At 43.2% G+C, this 17,205-nt stretch overlaps 2 protein-coding genes across 2 annotated transcripts in view; both read right to left on the bottom strand.

The window, feature by feature from the left end:
• TOMM20 (translocase of outer mitochondrial membrane 20) overlaps nucleotides 1-6,833 on the bottom strand; it is a 17,546-nt gene extending 10,713 nt beyond the window's left edge. The window contains exon 1 of the mRNA XM_019549841.1: nucleotides 6,616-6,833. Coding sequence (XP_019405386.1) covers nucleotides 6,616-6,739 — 124 coding nt within the window. The 5' untranslated portion in view covers nucleotides 6,740-6,833. The remainder of the gene's footprint in view (nucleotides 1-6,615) is intronic.
• A 2,208-nt stretch (nucleotides 6,834-9,041) lies between these two features.
• The window catches only part of RBM34 (RNA binding motif protein 34), a 16,590-nt gene continuing 8,426 nt past the window's right edge, over nucleotides 9,042-17,205 (bottom strand). The window contains exons 4-11 of the mRNA XM_019549839.1: nucleotides 16,383-16,605; nucleotides 15,516-15,575; nucleotides 14,887-14,930; nucleotides 13,463-13,546; nucleotides 13,145-13,208; nucleotides 13,004-13,046; nucleotides 11,007-11,125; nucleotides 9,042-9,358 (exon numbers count right to left, since the gene is read on the bottom strand). Coding sequence (XP_019405384.1) covers nucleotides 9,077-9,358; nucleotides 11,007-11,125; nucleotides 13,004-13,046; nucleotides 13,145-13,208; nucleotides 13,463-13,546; nucleotides 14,887-14,930; nucleotides 15,516-15,575; nucleotides 16,383-16,605 — 919 coding nt within the window. The 3' untranslated portion in view covers nucleotides 9,042-9,076. The remainder of the gene's footprint in view (nucleotides 9,359-11,006; nucleotides 11,126-13,003; nucleotides 13,047-13,144; nucleotides 13,209-13,462; nucleotides 13,547-14,886; nucleotides 14,931-15,515; nucleotides 15,576-16,382; nucleotides 16,606-17,205) is intronic.

The raw sequence follows: 17,205 nt of genomic DNA, 5'->3' as shown, positions 1-17,205 counted from the left end.
TACACATCTATATAGTATAAACTCACTGGGTCCAGCAATTAGAGACCAAACCACTAGTACCTGGATAGCAAGGGGCATGGTAACTAAAAACTAAGGGTGCCTATACACATGCATCAAGGCTGCTCTGACACACTGTAATTACGGTGTAGAGCAGACGATTAATCAAGCCTGCTGCGCTCCAGCAGACTCTGGCGTCACATGCATCAGCATCCCCATGCTGAAAAATAGCAGCAGAGGCGCTTTAACTAAAGCTCATTCAACAAGCTTTAGCTAAAACACCCCTGCTGTTATTTTTCAGTGAGGGGGTGCTGACCCATGTGATGTTCAAGGTGTTTTAATTCATAGCAGCTCCTAGAGCTGCTCTAATTAAAATGCCCCTGTGCGCACGCACACACACTTCCCAGAGCATGTGTATAAACACCCTAATAGGTTGGAAAAACCTAGTAGCTACTCCATACAAACTTAAAGGGAAATCAAAACTTTCGCTCATTCTAAAAAGAGATGGATTCTTTGGGGGTTTTTTGTTTTGTTTTATACTACACAGAATTATACATTTCACTGAAGAATTTTTGGTCAATAATAGAAATCCCAAATGCATCTACCTAAAAGATCGTACTGACTGTACTTTCACACAATAGTTGCTTCATAAATCAACAAACCAGAGCCACAGCATAGAGCAGGGGCAGGCAATTATTTTGGGCAGAGGGCTGCTTATTGAGTTTTGGCAAGCCATCGAGGGCCACATGACAGGCAGCCCAGGGCAGATAAATATTAATTTTCTAAATTTTTTAGGTGCCCCGTGGGATGGATAGAATGGCCTGGAAGGCTGCACCTGGCCCTCGGACCGCATTTTGTCCACCCCTGGCACAGAGACTGTGTTTGTGGTCTTGCTCAATAATCTTTCCCTGGAGATCAACACGGAAACTGTGTCCTGCTGATTTTAATAGATCTTTCAGCAGTCTTTGATCCAGTTGACTTAGAGGTGCTGCTAAAGCATTTATATAACCTTGTAGGTATTCATAGGACCATTCTACATTGGTTCCACTCTTTCCTAGCAGGAAAACTTCAGAGGGGGATGATAGGTGTGTGCTCATCGCTCCTTGGGATCTTTCCTATGGAGTCCATCTTGTCACTCTTCCTATTCCATGTGTACGTGAGGCTGCTAGGTGAGACTGCAGAGATCTGGCGTGAGGGATCATCAGTATGCTGATGACATCGAGCTCTACCTCTCATTCCCATCTGACCCACACCAGTTTCAGTCTTCTTCTGTTGCCTGGCTGCGGTTGGAGAGTGGATGTGGGTGAACTACTTGAAACTGAATCCAAACAAGACAAGAGATGATGGTGATGGGCAAACCACGTGATAAAAGACACCTATCACTGATGGAGTTCAGCCTCCCTTGTCATTCAGGTTCACGACCTTGGGGTGGCTTCTGCATTCGGATCTTCAAGTGGAAGCAGTGGCTAAGAGCACCTTTCACCGACTCCATCTGGTAAGAAGGCTGCAACACTTTCTTTCAGATTCAGATCTGGCCACCACCATCCACACCTTCCAAAAAGCTAGATTATTGCAATGTAGTATTCTTAAGTAAGACTACCCTTGAAGACCATGTGAAAGCAGCAGCTGGTGCAGAACACAGTAGTCCACTTTCTGATTGAAGTGTGTCACCAGGAGCACATAACTCCAGTGCTGTAAAGCCTGCATTGACTCCCAAAAGCCTTCCAGGAGAAATTCATGGTGCTGGTTTTGACTTATAAGACCCTAAACAGTATGGGCCCTACATACTTAAGGGACTCCCTTTTCCCTTATGCCCCACTGCAATCCCTAAGGTCAGCTGTGAGCAAGCTCCTGCAACCACCGCTTGGCATGGGAAGTTATTCTCAGCGATCACTCCTCAGCTCTGGAACTCATTCCCCATTAGGGACCACCAGAGCCCAAGCCTGGATTTCAGAAGCACTATTTGGGCAAGTGGTTAGTAAACAAACCTAGGCTGAGATACTGTTTAGGGCAGTGATTCCCCAAGACTGGAATGAGCATGCTAGTGCAATGCTGTGAGATCCCCCATGTGAGAAGGTAAATGTTTTTCCCCATTTGGCACCTTAGACCTGCCCCAGCTACCTGCTGCCTCAAGGAAGCCCCTGCGTTCGTTGCACCTCTCTCCCCACACATACACTCCCAGCAGCCACTCTACTGCAGCTGGACAGGTGGATGAACGTGCACAGGGTACTTTGCAGCCCAGCTCAGCTCCTCCACTTCTCCCATGCTCTTGGGGCCACAGGAGCAGCCTGAGCAGCAGAGACTGCCCTTGCCTGTTGAGATATAGACTAGGGGTGGGAGGAGGGAGATTGGAGAAAGAGCAGGGTACAGAAATGTGAGCTCCTAACCCTGTGGTCCATAAGTGGCACAAGATAAATCAGCAATTCTGAACTTTCAGCCTCAAGGCCCCCCTCCATTTCTTTTCTGAATTCAGATCTTTTGGTGGCTATCAACTTGGGTCCCATAAAATTCAGAAAAGTTACAGTTTTTAGGGTTTGTTTGTTTTTTAACATTATATCTGAGCACTGGCATGATTTTCTCTGGCAGGGGAATGCAGTTTGCTAAATGTTTAACACACATCTCCACACACCCCTACACACACCTTTTCAAGTGTCAGAGTGAAGTCTGCTGCCAATTTTAATCCAGAAAAAAGTATGCTCCAGGTATCAAGAGTTTGGGAAACACTGATATAGGAGGTCTCCATCTCATACTGGTATTCTAGTTTCTATTTAAGTTGTTTTATCATTCTCCTGTTTGTAAGTATTCTGTTTCTGGATGGCATATAAATCAAATAAAAAAATATCATTTCTTAAAACCCAGCTGTAAGGACTAGGCATCAACAACTTAAAATACTCAAAAGAGTTCAAAGATTAGCGATCCTAGAAGTAGCACATAATATGCATCTATGCTTTCCAATACTTGGGACAAGAAATATGCCCAACACAGCTATTTTAGTCTTTCTAAATTATTTGAAACCAAGAGTATACATGACATTCCTACATTCAGTCTGAGGTCAATTTGAACGAATTCTAAGAGGCTTTTGCTTTCAAACTGAACAGTAGTCAGTACTTTTTACTTTCAGGATGCATAGAAAAGAATGTATTTTTGCAGTGGGAGACATTTATTTTCACTTTAACCTTCTGAGTCCCTTGACTGTCATCTTAACACATTATAGGGAAAAGGAGATGTAGTACAGCTATGTTGGCCAGTGCGTTCTTGGTCTTCCCACTCAACCAGCTGGTACTGGACCGGTCACTGCCATTCATCTACCTAAGGAGAGTCCACCTGCAAATGGTCCTTGTACGTCCTCTAACACAGTAACACACAATACCAACTGGCTCAGGAGCCATGCAGGCAATCAGTATTAAGCCAAGACACACACCATACATAGCCCTAGGCAAACTGTGGCAAGCACACTTCTGTTTATAGGAAGGAAAGAAAAAAATACCATGCTTGCCCCACAATCAGAAGTGGCACATTATCCAAGACTGCAGGAAACGCACATCAGCACATGCAGCACAAACTTTTGACAACATTTTCTGCTGAGACTGCAGCTCTTTGCAACACTCATCCAGCATCATAAAAAAAAGAAAATCATAAAATATCATATTGTTATCTATGGGCTGTTAGTTGTGAAGACCTATCACTTAGCAACAATACTTTTGTGTAAACATTTTATATTTCTCATGTATCAATGCACCTCCATATGGTGAGAGCATTGCTATGACTGGCATTTCACTCTTACGTCTAACGTTTCAGAGAAGACACCTTATATCAGTGCTTTGCACATAGCCTGCTGTCTTTCAAATGACATTGACCTATTGAATGCTTCAGCTTCAAGCACAATGGAATTTCTCTGCCTTTTTAGCAGGGATCAGTGGTTTACATTTACCAAAACAAATTTCATTGGAGAATCTCTAAACACTAAGACAGTTACTATTATCAAAACCAAACTTCTAATACAAGACTGAAGATCTGATAACAATTTATTCAGCTTCCTTACTCAACTGTTGTTTCTGAATGTCTTGGTATATTCTTTCCAACTGTTCTCTCAAAAAAACCCTATTTAATCTGTCTGACAGCCATTATTAGTACCCTGATGGATTTACTCCCAAAAGCAATTTGTTTCCTTCACATAAATCTGAAGTTGTGGGTTCTTTATCTACATCCAGTAATGAAAAAATTGTAATCTACAACATGGAATATGTTGTATTACTACAGAAATACTGTAATACATAGCCATAAACAAGACTGAGGAGAACAGGGATAAGGATGTAGCTTCTAAACAGATGTACAATGAGGTTGAGGAAGACCTTGAAGTAAAGGGAAGTACCAGCTGACCGGTCCAATACCAGCTGGTTGGGTGGGAAGACCAAAAAGGCTCTTTTTGCATTAGAGCCAATTCTCATAAGGCAAAAATGGAAAGCCAAAAAAATGAAAACCATGTAACACTGCAACATCCCAAACTTCTACTATTCTGAATGCTATTTAATAAATGTCTATTTTTAAGACTTCTGGATGTTGACTTTTTAGTCTGTAGTAGCTTGAATTTGATTCATTCCAAAATGAAGGCAGGCAGGCTATAACCAACTGATGCACCTTCCATTACAGAATGCCAATTACATGGTATCTGCTGTAAGGAATACATTGAAGTAGCATTCCTGCGGAAAAATGCCAAAATATAGAATAGATTTGACAGCTTTGTGTATTCACACCTATATTTGCTTTATATTTGCTTTACAAACTGCAAAACAATCAAGGCAGATTGACGTGTCATATATGAACTGTGATAATCAGGAAAGTAGGATTAGACAACACTGAAATATTTAAGAACTAGATTGCTGACTACATTTTTTTCATAGTGAGAAAAAAGAAAAAGAAATGTAAGTTACTTCTATGCCTCAAGGTATGTATCTGGCTTCTCTTGGCAATCAAGGGAACATTACATGTGCTGGATTCCACACTGGGGTTTGGTCTCTCACCAAAAGGCACCTAAGGGCTGGTTTGAGGACTCATAGCCATGTTCAGAGTTTCCTTTCGAAAATGTGGCTCAGTCACAGTGCTTAAAGCAGTATTTCTCAGCTGGGATTTGTGGCACCATGTGGTGCCTTGAGATCCTTACAGGAGTGCTGCAGGGTGCTATGTCACATCAGCACAAGTAGATGTGCAAACACAATTCACAAGATAAACCCTGAAATTTCAATTAGGAATCCAGAGTGTCAGAAACACTCTGCCCTTCTGTGGGCTTCCTGTGGGCTTTACAATGGGGCAACTGCTCCAGTATTTTTCCATAGTCAAAAAACACATTAAAGCTGAGAGCAGGCATTTTCCAAGAGGCACCTTGAGTCTAACACAGCTGAGAACTGCTGGCTTTGAGCAGCAATTTTCACCAGGGGGTGCAGCTGGTTGTGTGGCTGGATGGCACCCAGGCTGCCTCAAGCTCCTTTCAGGGGCGCAATAAGGATTTGCGCCACAAACCCAGAGATTTCTATGATGAAGCCAGAGTTTCTTATACCAACATCCTATATTTCATCATTTCTAACTACAATGGTCTTGCCATTTGTTTCCAATACCTTCCTCCCCTCACTTTTTTTTATTTGCTAAGAAGGAGAACATGAATTTCACCATTTCACTCCTTTGATGGCTGCCTCAGAGACAGAGGCATGGGCAGCTACTAACACTGGCAAAGCGCTGAAAACTCTGTGTCCCCAGACCTGTAAGGCAGTGCCTGGGTGACAGATTGGTACAGGGCAGTTCAGACCACCTCAGGACTCTATGCCCTCTGGAGTAGCAGTCTGCAACTTTTTTTTTTTTAAACCAGGTCCAATTTGTAAACATTAATGGCCAGTCTCCTCCCAGTGCCCATCACTTCCAACATGCTGCCCCCCCCACAACCCCTAAGCCCAAGTGTGCATGTCTGTGTGTGGGGGGTGGAGGGAGGGGGTTGTGGGGCCCCAAGCAGCCCCTTGCGGCCTGGAGCTCAACCAGCCTGCAAGGGAAAAAGCTGTGGTTTCCCACATTTGTCCCTTTTAAAGGCAAATCCATGTTTAAAGTTTGCAGATCCATTTCTGAAGCCTGCTCACCCACCCTTTTTTTGTCACAACCCCCAGGTTGAGAAGCTCTACTCTGGAGGTCCCACCCCAACCTGGTGCTCTATGCAGGACTCAGTGAGCTTATACTAGAAATACATAAACACTAGAGACAGTTGATGTAAAACTACACCAGGTGCTTAAAGTCCCTCTGCAGGCTCCGTCTGCACGTGCAGCTTGCAAACCCTACAGTGACTTTGCTCTCAACCGAAACCGAAAATTTTCTCCAGGAAAAAAACCCAGCGTCCGAGCTCCCTGGGCCCTTCCCAAGCCGGGGGGGGAATGTCGCAGGCTTGCCGCGCTGTGCCGTGCCATGCCGGGCGGGATGGGGGCAGGCCGGGCCTGCGGTCTCTGTGGCATTGCCTCTTACCCTGGCGACGCGGGCGGGGCCGCCAGGGGGGTTAGGAATGCGCGGGGGGAAGGAAAGGCCACGTGCCGCGCCAACGGCCGCGTCAGCGCGAGACCAGGTGGGGGGCGGGTGGACACTCACGCTCCCGCAGCCGGTTCTTGAAGTCGGGGTCGCTCCGCCGCTTGCGGTCGAAGTAGATGCAGTAGCCGATGAAGAGCGCCCCGCAGAGCCCCGCGGCGATGGCGCTCGTCTTGCCCACCATCATACTGCCTGGCAGCCCAGGAGCGGCCGCTCCTGCCTCGGCCTCGCGCCGCACAGGCACCTTGGGGCGGGCGGAGCGACAGGGAGAGAGCGAGGACCCGCGCTTCCGTCTCGCGTCATCGAGCCGCGCCGCGAGGCAGAGCTGCCCTGCTCAGTGCCTGCGGGCCTGCCCTGCGCGCATGCGTCAGGGCCGCTCTCAGGCCGCCAGCACCACCATTTGCCGCCGCGCCCCGCACTACGCATGCGCCGGGCGAGCGTGGCAGGAAGAGCAGCTCTTAGGGTGCAAAGGTGGGGCGAGGGGTTGTAGGTTGGCTCAGGACCAAGGACCTTTTTTTCAGAGAAAATAATTGTTAGACGTGGGGAGCTGCATCTGCCTGGCCCCTCCGGGCTTTGCTCCTGTGTCACCCCAGTCCTTGGCTTTGGCCCCTTCCTTCCCTCAAAGCCGCATCCCCCTTCCCTGTCCCCTCACATCAGGGGTTAAAGCCAGGTACTTCTGCCTCCCTGGCCTGCACATCTTACACTTCTCATCCCATAGCTTAAGTCTATCCCATCCTGTGCTTGGTAGTGACCAGCCCATTATGAGGAACATCCCATTTTCTTTTTAAAATAATGTAGCACTTTAGTGTAAAATGTAGAATCTAAATCATCGAAAATGAGGGCTGGAAGGGACCTCATGAGGTCATCTAGTCTACACCAACCCCCTGCTCAAAGCAGGACATCCCAGCCAAGCCTTTATCTAGCCAGGTCTTGAAAACTTCCAAGGACAGAGATTTCGCTACCTCCCTAGCTAAACTCTTCCAGTGTTTTTCTTAATATTTAACCTAAACTTCCCTTGCTGCAACTTGAGACCATTGATCCTTGTTCTGTCATCTGCCACCACTGAGAACATTTTAGCTCCATCCTCTTTCAACCCTCTCCTTCAGGTAGTTGAAGGCTGCTATTAAATCTCCCCTCAGTCTCCTCTTTTCTAGATTGAGGGAACTGGGCTTATTTAATCTCAACTCAGAAGTCATGTCCCCCAGCCCCCATATCATTCTTGTTGCCCTCCACTGGACTCTCTCCAATTTGTCTACATCCTTTCTGTAGTGGGGGGCCCAAAACCAGACAATACTCCAGCTGCGGCCTCACCAGTGTAGAATAGAAGGGCAGAATCACTTCCCTGGATCTACTGGCAATGCTCCTACCAATGCATTCCAGGATGCTGTTAGCTTTCTTGGCAATTAGGACACACTGTTGGCTCATATTCAGCTTATTGTCCACTCTAATGTGCAGCACTTGAGTGTTAGTGTAAAATACGTAGCAAGAGGAAATATACGTGCAGGCCAGATGCACTGGCCTGTTTGCAGAACTAGAAACTGGATATATGCATCCATAAGGGAAATATTCTCCAAGTGCAGAGAAGGGCTGGAAGTAATGAAAGCATAAAGTCAGCAAGCGAGCTAAGGAGATCATTTTCACTTAAACAAGGGTCACACTGACAATTAAACTCCAGACATGAAACTGAAGAGTGAAAGGCCAGCCAGATAGTAGGCAAGATAAATATTACAATTGTCATCAGCATCAAATCTGCAATGATTCCTCTACTAGAGAATGAAAAGTATCCTAAACACTTACGTAGAGACAACTGATTTGCAAGTCAATGGCATTGTCAGGACTGAGCACTGGATGGCTTGACTGAGGAAGACACTACTCTCTCAACCCAACAGAGGTCAACTAATAAGAAAAATATCAGAGCAAGGCTTACTTTTAGACACCTTGTTGCAGAAAGTGAGCACATGGGCTACTTGATAAAGCTTTGCTTTGTTCATTCTTTCTTCACAAGTGAAGATGACTACATTGAGGGGGAAAGAAAAGAGAGAAAGGAAGTGGGAAAGAAAAAGGGAGGGAGAAAAGAGAAAGATAGAAATGAGAGAAAAAAGAAGGGGTGGAGGCTAGATAAGCTTTGCTTTACAAGCATGTAAATCTAGGGACATTAAGCAAAATGCTAATTTTAATTATAAACAGGAAAAAAGAATTACTGTTGGATGAGTTATTTCAGATGGACATCCCAACCAAAAATAATGTCATTAACTTCTAGAAAGTTCCTTTTTTAGAAAAGAGTTTCTGGAACCTAAACTTACCTTACAGCTTCAGGAAAAGGTATGAAAGCAGGTATGCTCCTAGAAAGTCATATTTCCAAAAGGCTGTAGCGGATGCAACATGAGAAGTCAAAAAAACCAAGGAGACAAAATGGCACTGATGTGGTGTCACAACTTTATATGCAAGAAACAGCTCTTGGGGTTCTATTAAATGTTATTTAAAAAAAAAAAAATTGCACATTCCAACATACAAGATGCCACAGCTATTTGTGTTTTCCAGTTTTTCTTTGAGTCACGCTCTTTGGTCTCTTTCTTTTCTTCTTCTGTATTGGGCTGGCTTTTTCACCAGCAAATGAATTGTTGGAATAGCTTTTTGCATTTTTTAATGTGGCACCTGATTTGTGCTTAAGTTCAGGAAAGTTTTTTACACTGTCTGAATTTTTCTGTTGTACTTTTTCCTTCTCAGCACAGCGCTTCACTCTTAGTTTTCTTCCTTTCAGTTCAGAGTTGTTTAGTTTCAGGGCAAGATGTACAGCATCTGTATTCTATAAAATCAAACACATTAAAGATTGATGGTTAACACCTGGATGTTTACTACTTATAAAAACTGGTATTTTTATATACATTTTTCCTAGAAATATTAGGAGATGCCACTGAAATCAACACATTTATTAAACATCATCTCTCTACTGCTTTCAGAAATACTAGCAGACTTGGTTAATAGACAGGTGTTACATTTGTATTGGGGAATAAGCCCTTTTCTGACAAAAAGCAAGTATACAGGTATTCAAGCAGTTTGTGGCAGAAACAAAGTAGTGATTGTGTTGCAAACTGCTAGCTCTGTCAACGGATAAATGCGCCTCTCCACAAAGTTTTCTAGCATCATATGTAATACCTGTCCGCTGCCTTATGGGTCACTAAGACCTCCCAGTATCTCCTAGTTCCTTGCTCTCCTTTTCCCCAACCAGTCAAAGGGAGGGAGAGGGCCTAACTCCCTGGCAACCTGCCCCATGGTGTATCGTCAGGGCACCCAGTACTGCTGCCCCCTACCCAAGCTCAGAACAAGGGGCCAGGCAGGGGGTGGGTGGCTGGGTGTGCGTGCGTGCCAGGCACTCAGGGGATGCCCCCTGCCCTGTTCTGCCAGTGACTGGGAGAACGGGGCAGGAGGGGCTGTATCCCAGCTGCAGAGCCAGCAGAGCTCCAAGTCTTTTTACTGGTTCAGCTGCCCCATGCCTGGTGTTCTGGCCAGGAGACGGCTGCCAAGGCAAGCACTCAAAGAGCCCAGACAGACACAGGAAACAGCATCACCTCCATGGATAAAACACAGGCAAGCCCCAGCATTCTGGCCATGAGCACTGGTTCTTGCAGGGCAGGGAGCAGCAACCAGACCTTTCCCTGTTCTACAGGAATGCTGGGAACAGCCTCACTTAGCACTGCCATTTGAGTCCTGGTACTGTTCAGGTGGGGTCTCTGGATTCTTCAGAACTGTTCAAGGAACTGTCTGGAGACATGGAGGGCAGTTCTTACCCCTGCCATCTCTAAAGGAGAGGGCAGCTCTTCTTGGCAGCCTCTGCTTTTCAACAGCTGTCAGCTGCTCATTGACAGCCTGCCCCCCTCCCCAGTGGGAGAGAGGGCAGGCTGTCAATCATTGGGCTCCCCTAAGGGTACAGAGATCCAAGGAGCAGCTCTCCAGTACCCCCTGACTACAAAGCTCACCTCTGAGGCACCTGTGTGCCTCTCCAGCCACAGGCCTGAAACGCCTGTAACCCTCAACCCAAACGAAGAGTCCCACTGCTTGCTTGTTCAGCTGAGACCGGAGACAGCTGCACATATCTTGTTTTGAGACTCAAGAAATATGGTCACCCTATAGGCTGTATTATATTTATATGCATTATATAGACTATAATACCTGTAAAAACAAGTCTTCCCTTTCTGTATGCTAAACCTTTGCCTCCTTCAAATGTCTCCTTAAAATTCACTCTGCAGCAGTCTGCAACTACTGTTGTGAACAGCCCTTATTGATTTGTTCTGTGTTCACTCTGAACTCCCCAGAGGAAGGACTTGTCATCTTACCGTTTGGAGAGCATAGAGGACACTACCATTTAAAATGCTGTACAAGCCAAATGCATAATTAAAACAGATCCCAATTCTTGGAGAACTAGTGGCCTTCCAAGACACATTATTCTTACCTACCTCAAAAAGAACATAGCCAAAGCCTTTGCCTATGCCAGTATTTCCATCTCGCACAATTCGCACTGCCACTACATTTCCACATTCAGAAAAGTGCTCTCGCACAGCTTCATCTTCGAGGTCTGCAAACAAATGCAATAACAGTCACTGTGAAGTTATAACAATGAAATCAAGGTAGCCTAAGGGCCCCTCTACATGTTACATCTATTCTGCAATTACCCAATTAATTAGGTTGGCTACACATGTAAATTAACTATGGCGCCTTAAAAAGGTCCAACCAGCTATAAAGTTTTTGCTGGAAAATGTGTAATAAGTTTATAGATGTTTCTTAACCCAGCTTTAATTTGCACATATAGCCTGTCCCCACAGCTGAGAGACTACAGCTGTTGTAATTTCCCATCTGCAGAGCTACCCCATGGTTGCCAGGACTGAGTCTCACAGCTGGCAGGATTCTCAGCCCTGGCTGTGCTCCATGGCTGTCAGGGCCAAGAATCCCACTGCTGTGAGACTCTCATCCCCAGCAGCTATAGGGCACAGCGGGGACCAAGAGTCCTGCCAGATTCAGCACTCGCAGCTGTGGGCATTTGCTATTCGCTGGTGCAGGGGGATTCCAGGATAGTGATCCTGGGCTCCCCCTATACTGGCAATAAAGCATGATAGGGTCTGATGCTGGATCCCACAAACATGCTCTCTGCCATTGTGACTTATATGGATTGCACATCAGATCCCATCAGGCTTTTAACTGCACATGTAGAGGAACCCTAAGGACTAACCAAAACCCTACAATATTTTAAAGGGGACCATTTTAGTCTGTTCAAATGCGTATGTGCCAGGAAAATACTCACGTATTAAAAAAAAAAACAGAACAAGTACTTTGACAACTACCAATTAGGAAGAATTTAGAAGCAAGATAAAACCCAATTATTCAAACTCTGGGTTCAGATGTTAGTCTTTTAAATAATTTTACTCTGGTTTTAACAGAGTGAAAAATTAACATTTTTTGCTACATCTGAATAGTTTCTACTTATTCCAGAATGCATTTCTGAGACTCCGCATCAAATGATCCCTTGGCTGGGATGATATAGTTGGGAATGGTCCTACTTTAAGCAGGGGGTTAGACTAGAGGACCTCCCGAGGTCCCTTCCCACCCAAATTTTCTATGAGAGTTTATAATTTATCTGGTACCCCTTACAAGTAAAATATCTTTTGACTGAATAGTGTTACTTGAATAAGGAATGCAGAATCTTATGATGTTGGCAAGGTTTATGGGATTTTCTAATAATCAGTATGTTTATAGGACAAGGAGGTTTAGACCTAAGAAACTCTAGTGCAGGGGTGGGCAAAATGCGGCCCAGGGGCCAGATTCAGCCTGCCAGGCCATTCTATCTGAGCCGCGGGGCCTTTAAAAAAATTAGAAAATTAATATTAATCTGCCCTGGGCTGCCCGTCACGTGGCCTGTGATGGCTTGCCAAACCTCAGTAAGCAGCCCTCTGCCCAAAATAATTGCCCACCCCTGCTCTAGAGCAGTGGTCTCCAAAGTGGGGTGCGCACAACAATCCATTGGGGTGTGGGAAGAAAATATAAGAACATCTATTTATATAAATATGTATATATTGGGGATGCGTGCTCAAAAATTTTTTACTGATAGGGGTGCGCGAATATAAATATACATATATTAGGGGTACATGCTCAAGAATATTTTTTACTGATAGGGCTGTGTGATCAAAAAAGTTTGGAGACCACTGCTCTAGAGTTGTTACAAAAATCAATGCAAAAGCTAGAATTTAAAGTTAATAAATTACGCTGTATAGACTGAAAGAGATCTCAATTACATTTTAGAATAAGTTAACTGGTTTCATTTATTCATTTTTATTCACTTCCTTAAATCTTAACTAGCAGGTAAAATAATATTACTATCATTAAGGGCATCATTATTTCACAATTGCTGAAGAAATAAAATTACAGCACAAAATGAACATGGCATTCAATCTAAACTCACCATATGAGAGATTTCCCAAGAATATAGACCGTTTATTGTCATGCTAAAGAAAAACAAAACAAAACACATCCCAGTGAGTTACTGGCTTATAGTAAACAAAACAAAACAAAAAAACCTCACTCAATCATGCAGCTTACTTACAGAATTGGCTGCTGATGCAAGGTCAACTCTGATGTGGAATCCTTTGGCAATTTGTGTTCCATTTCTATTTTAGCCATAAAGAAAAACAGGAAAGGCATTAGAATGTGAACAGAATTGACCAACGAATTAGCAACACACCTTTGGTCACCGAGTTTGAAAGCTGCTTCTCTAATAATGAATTGTTTAAAGAAAAAGATAGGAAAAATTTAGCGTAAGGCAAGCAGAAAAGACTAGCCAATTCAAACTTCTCATCTGACAGTTTATAAATCCATCATCACAAAATGTAATGCCATTGCTGAGTAACAAAGTGAGACATACTTTTTTAGAGCTTTGTTGGCAGCACATTCTTCTTTGAAGACCACATAAGCATTAACATACTTCATGTTAGGATGAAGCTTACGTCTGAAGAGAAAGAAAGTTAACTCAAATCATACTTACATGTATGAACATTAAAAAACAAAAAACAAAGAAAAAACAAAAAACACCTCAGCCCCCGAGGTAGAATGTACATAGTAATGACACCAATTCTTTCAAATGCTGTTATAGCCTTAGATTATGATCATAATGACTAGGGCCTGTTTCAAATTGTAATTTCACTTTTTTTGTGAAAAATCATGAAATTAACTGATTTTTATAAAAATGTGATTTGCAATGAAATTCTCCGATGGCTGCTATAGGGTGGGGAAAAGGGAGGGGAGGGGCTGTTTGCTCCTTGGGTAAGAAAAAACTGAGGTGCCAGGGACTGGGGGCAGGGGGGGGGAAGAGAATACATGCAGGAAGAAGCAAACAGCCCCTCCCCTACCAGTGTCAGAGCCATCTGCCAAGGCAGCCCCCAGGTACCCCCAAGCCCTCCACACTCCAGTTTTTCTGCCTGAAGGAACAAACAGCCCCTCCTCTACCCATCTACCTGTTCCTTTTGAAACCCCTTTCCCCCTCCCCTGGCCTGCCAGGCTTTTGGGCTGGCTGAAGAATGCTTTCCCCAGCCTGCAGCAGACATCAGAGCAAATAGCCCCCCCAATCTGGATGCAAAAATGGCAGTCCCCACCACAATCAGGCCACAGTATTAGGAAGCTGGGCCTGCAATTTAAACCAGGCCTTAATAATGATGGTTCAAGCCAAAAGACATTAATCCCCCTTACAGCTGTCTTTTAGGCCTTGGTTCTATAATTTATGGGTCCATCTCCAACTCCCAAAGAAGTCAGTAGTTAAAGATTCTTGGCACTTCGCAGGTTGCTTTTGATGGAGAGAAGAACTGTGGAAAAAAACCCCAAACTAGTAGGAAGTAAGTGTGCTGCCGCAGAAATCACAAAGGGTGTTTATACCTGTGCTCCAGGAAGGGGGAGGAGGGGTGCTTTAGAGTGGCTCCGAGAGCCACTGTAATTCAAGTGCCTGAGGTGTCACGTGTATCAGCGTCCTTGTGCTGAAAAACAGTGGCGGGGGTACTTTAACTAAAAGTCATTGAATGAGCTTTAGTTAAGGTGCCCTGCCAGCATTTTGCCACATGGAAACACTGATACATGTGATGCTGAAGTCTGCTGGAGCATGGTAATGAAATCGACTCTGCCCTGATGTGCTGCATGTATATAGGTGCCCAAAATGCCTATTTTATATACACAATAGAAGACTATAATTTTTTAAAAGCTAAAGGAACAAAAAGGAAGCAAATCTGACAAGTATAAAAATACAGCTTAAAAAGATTTTTCCTTCAGTAATAAAACATGGAGCTCACAAGTACAACTTACTTTATAGCTGCTAGCTTTTTGGATAAAGTATCCTCTGCTGGAACCTTCAACAGAAAAAAATTCAGAAGCCTTAGTAAGCGTATCAGATTATTTCAAATATTTGTTTTTGTAAAGTGGGGAGGAAACAGAATGGGTTTCATTCTTATCTGGGGTAATACAAAGAGTCTAGAAAACAAACTTTTATAATTGGGAGAAGGTCTATGAAAGACCTTTAAAATTATTAAGAATGATATTTGGTTGGTTTAGTTTGCTATGTGACTTGCATTCCAGTATGGCAATCTTCAATTAATTTATACTCCACACTGAATTACAATGAAATTCTCTCTTTGCTATTAGTAAACAGTGAAATAATCTTTTAAGAAAAACAAGCACTACAATTTATGAGATATTTGTCTTCCAAAGCAAATGTGCCTTCAGTGCAATCAACTGTTATTATGGGAAAACAATATATATAGAAAGTACAGACTCGCATAGGAACCAAGTGCTAGTCTCAAAATATTTAGAAAAGCAAGGCTTTAACTCAAGAAATACAGGTAGTGAACTTAAAAAAAAAAAAAAAAAAAAAAAAAAAAAGATATATATGCAAATGGTATAGGCAAGCAAGAGGACAACAAAAGGGAACAGCATACCAAAGAGCGGAAGCGAACTGACTCTATTTGTCCATACTCTTTAAAAACTGATGTCAGCATCTGAACAAAAGAAAAGAAGTTATATGTATTTCAATCCTTTATTGTAGCTAGTCTAAATTACTATGCATTGTATGCAGGGAAAGACTACATTCGCAGTGGGTATGTAACAACTCTACACAGGAAAATTCCAATATTTTTCTGTTAGCTCTTTTCAGGAAATATTTACGATCCAGAAGACAACCATTTGGTCCTTTGACAGAAAAATCACGAGTTTTGTATTATCCAAATCTACCTAAAAATCAGTGGTTTCTAATGCATTCAATTAGCTTTTTGAACTGGCTTAAGTTATTGATAAATTAGAATATTACAACTCCTCTCTTCTACATATTCATAGTATCAGATATTTTGGGCTGTTGCCTTGTATTATTATGGGTTATATTATACTCTCAGATACCTGCATACCGACCTCTCCATTACATCAATGGGAACTATGCCCAAGCATCCAAAGAGAGAATTCAGCACTTAGAAATTAGTGTGAAAATATTGACATCTTCCCCCCTCATTCAAGGGAAAATGTCAACTTAAAAATCTTTTTGAAAATGAATAACTGTTTTAATAATCAGTTTCTCCTAATATCCCCTGTAAATGAGACATTGGGGGGGGGGGCAATCTTTTTGGCAGGCATGCTGCAAATTATCACTACCCACTCAAGTGCCACTCCAATCCCCCTCCTCTGCCCAATGTGCTGCTCTCCTTTCTGCTTCTTACTCTATTTGATGCTGTGCTGCCTGTTCCCTCAAACTGAGGGCTCCTTTAAGCCAAGACCTTATTGTGGTTCCTGTAATTTACTAAACACTTTTCACTTACCTGTGTAGTACAGTGGATGGGTAAATTCCCAACAAACACAGTTCTTTTGTTTTTTAACATCTCTGCTTGACTGATTTGTTTTTTCTTATGTTGTTTTACACCAGCTTCCTTTTCTGAACTATCAAGGCTTTTTGTGATGGCATCAGGATTTTGGTTTTTCAGCCTCTTTTTACTATGAATCCGTTTCTCTTCCTCTTCATCTGCTTGTTCCAGTGCACACTCTCTACAGCATAAGTAAGAAATAAAACTGGACGATGATGGACTAAAAAGCAAAGCTTTTTCTAAACTGCAAAACAATTCTAGTTCAACTAAAAAAGCATGCCAGTTTAGTACCAAGAAAAAAAAGAAGCTGAGTGGTAAATAAACGAGGTTGTATACATTTAGCAAAAATCATTTGACTGTAACAATGCACAACATGACCACTTACTGCTCAGCTGACCATAATATTTATTACTACTGTTCAATGCCATCTACTTAGTTGTCCTATGTAAGAGCAATATTTGTATTGGTCATCCTCATGTTTGAAACATACTGGAACTAAAAAAGCAGACTTCATTTTCCTAAGGTAAGATAATATTCAAGTTATTCAAAACAAACCATCCCTCAAAAGTAGAGACAAGATCTAAGGTCACATTACACTTAAGATATAATTAAGTGGTTAAACGGGGTAAAAAGCACCCTGTTCAAATTCGCAGATGGCACTAAGATGTGGGGAGAAGTAGGCACGCTAGAAGGGAGGAATAGGCTGCAATAAGACCTGGACAGGTTACAGGGGTGGGCGGATGAGAACAGGATGGGATTCAACACTGACAAGTGCAAGGTG

Source organism: Crocodylus porosus, unplaced genomic scaffold, assembly GCF_001723895.1.
Source record: "Crocodylus porosus isolate Cpor-Errol unplaced genomic scaffold, CroPor_comp1, whole genome shotgun sequence".
Taxonomy (NCBI): domain Eukaryota; kingdom Metazoa; phylum Chordata; order Crocodylia; family Crocodylidae; genus Crocodylus; species Crocodylus porosus.
The sequence above is the reverse complement of the archived record's forward strand: the minus strand, read 5'-3'. Positions and strand labels throughout refer to the sequence as shown.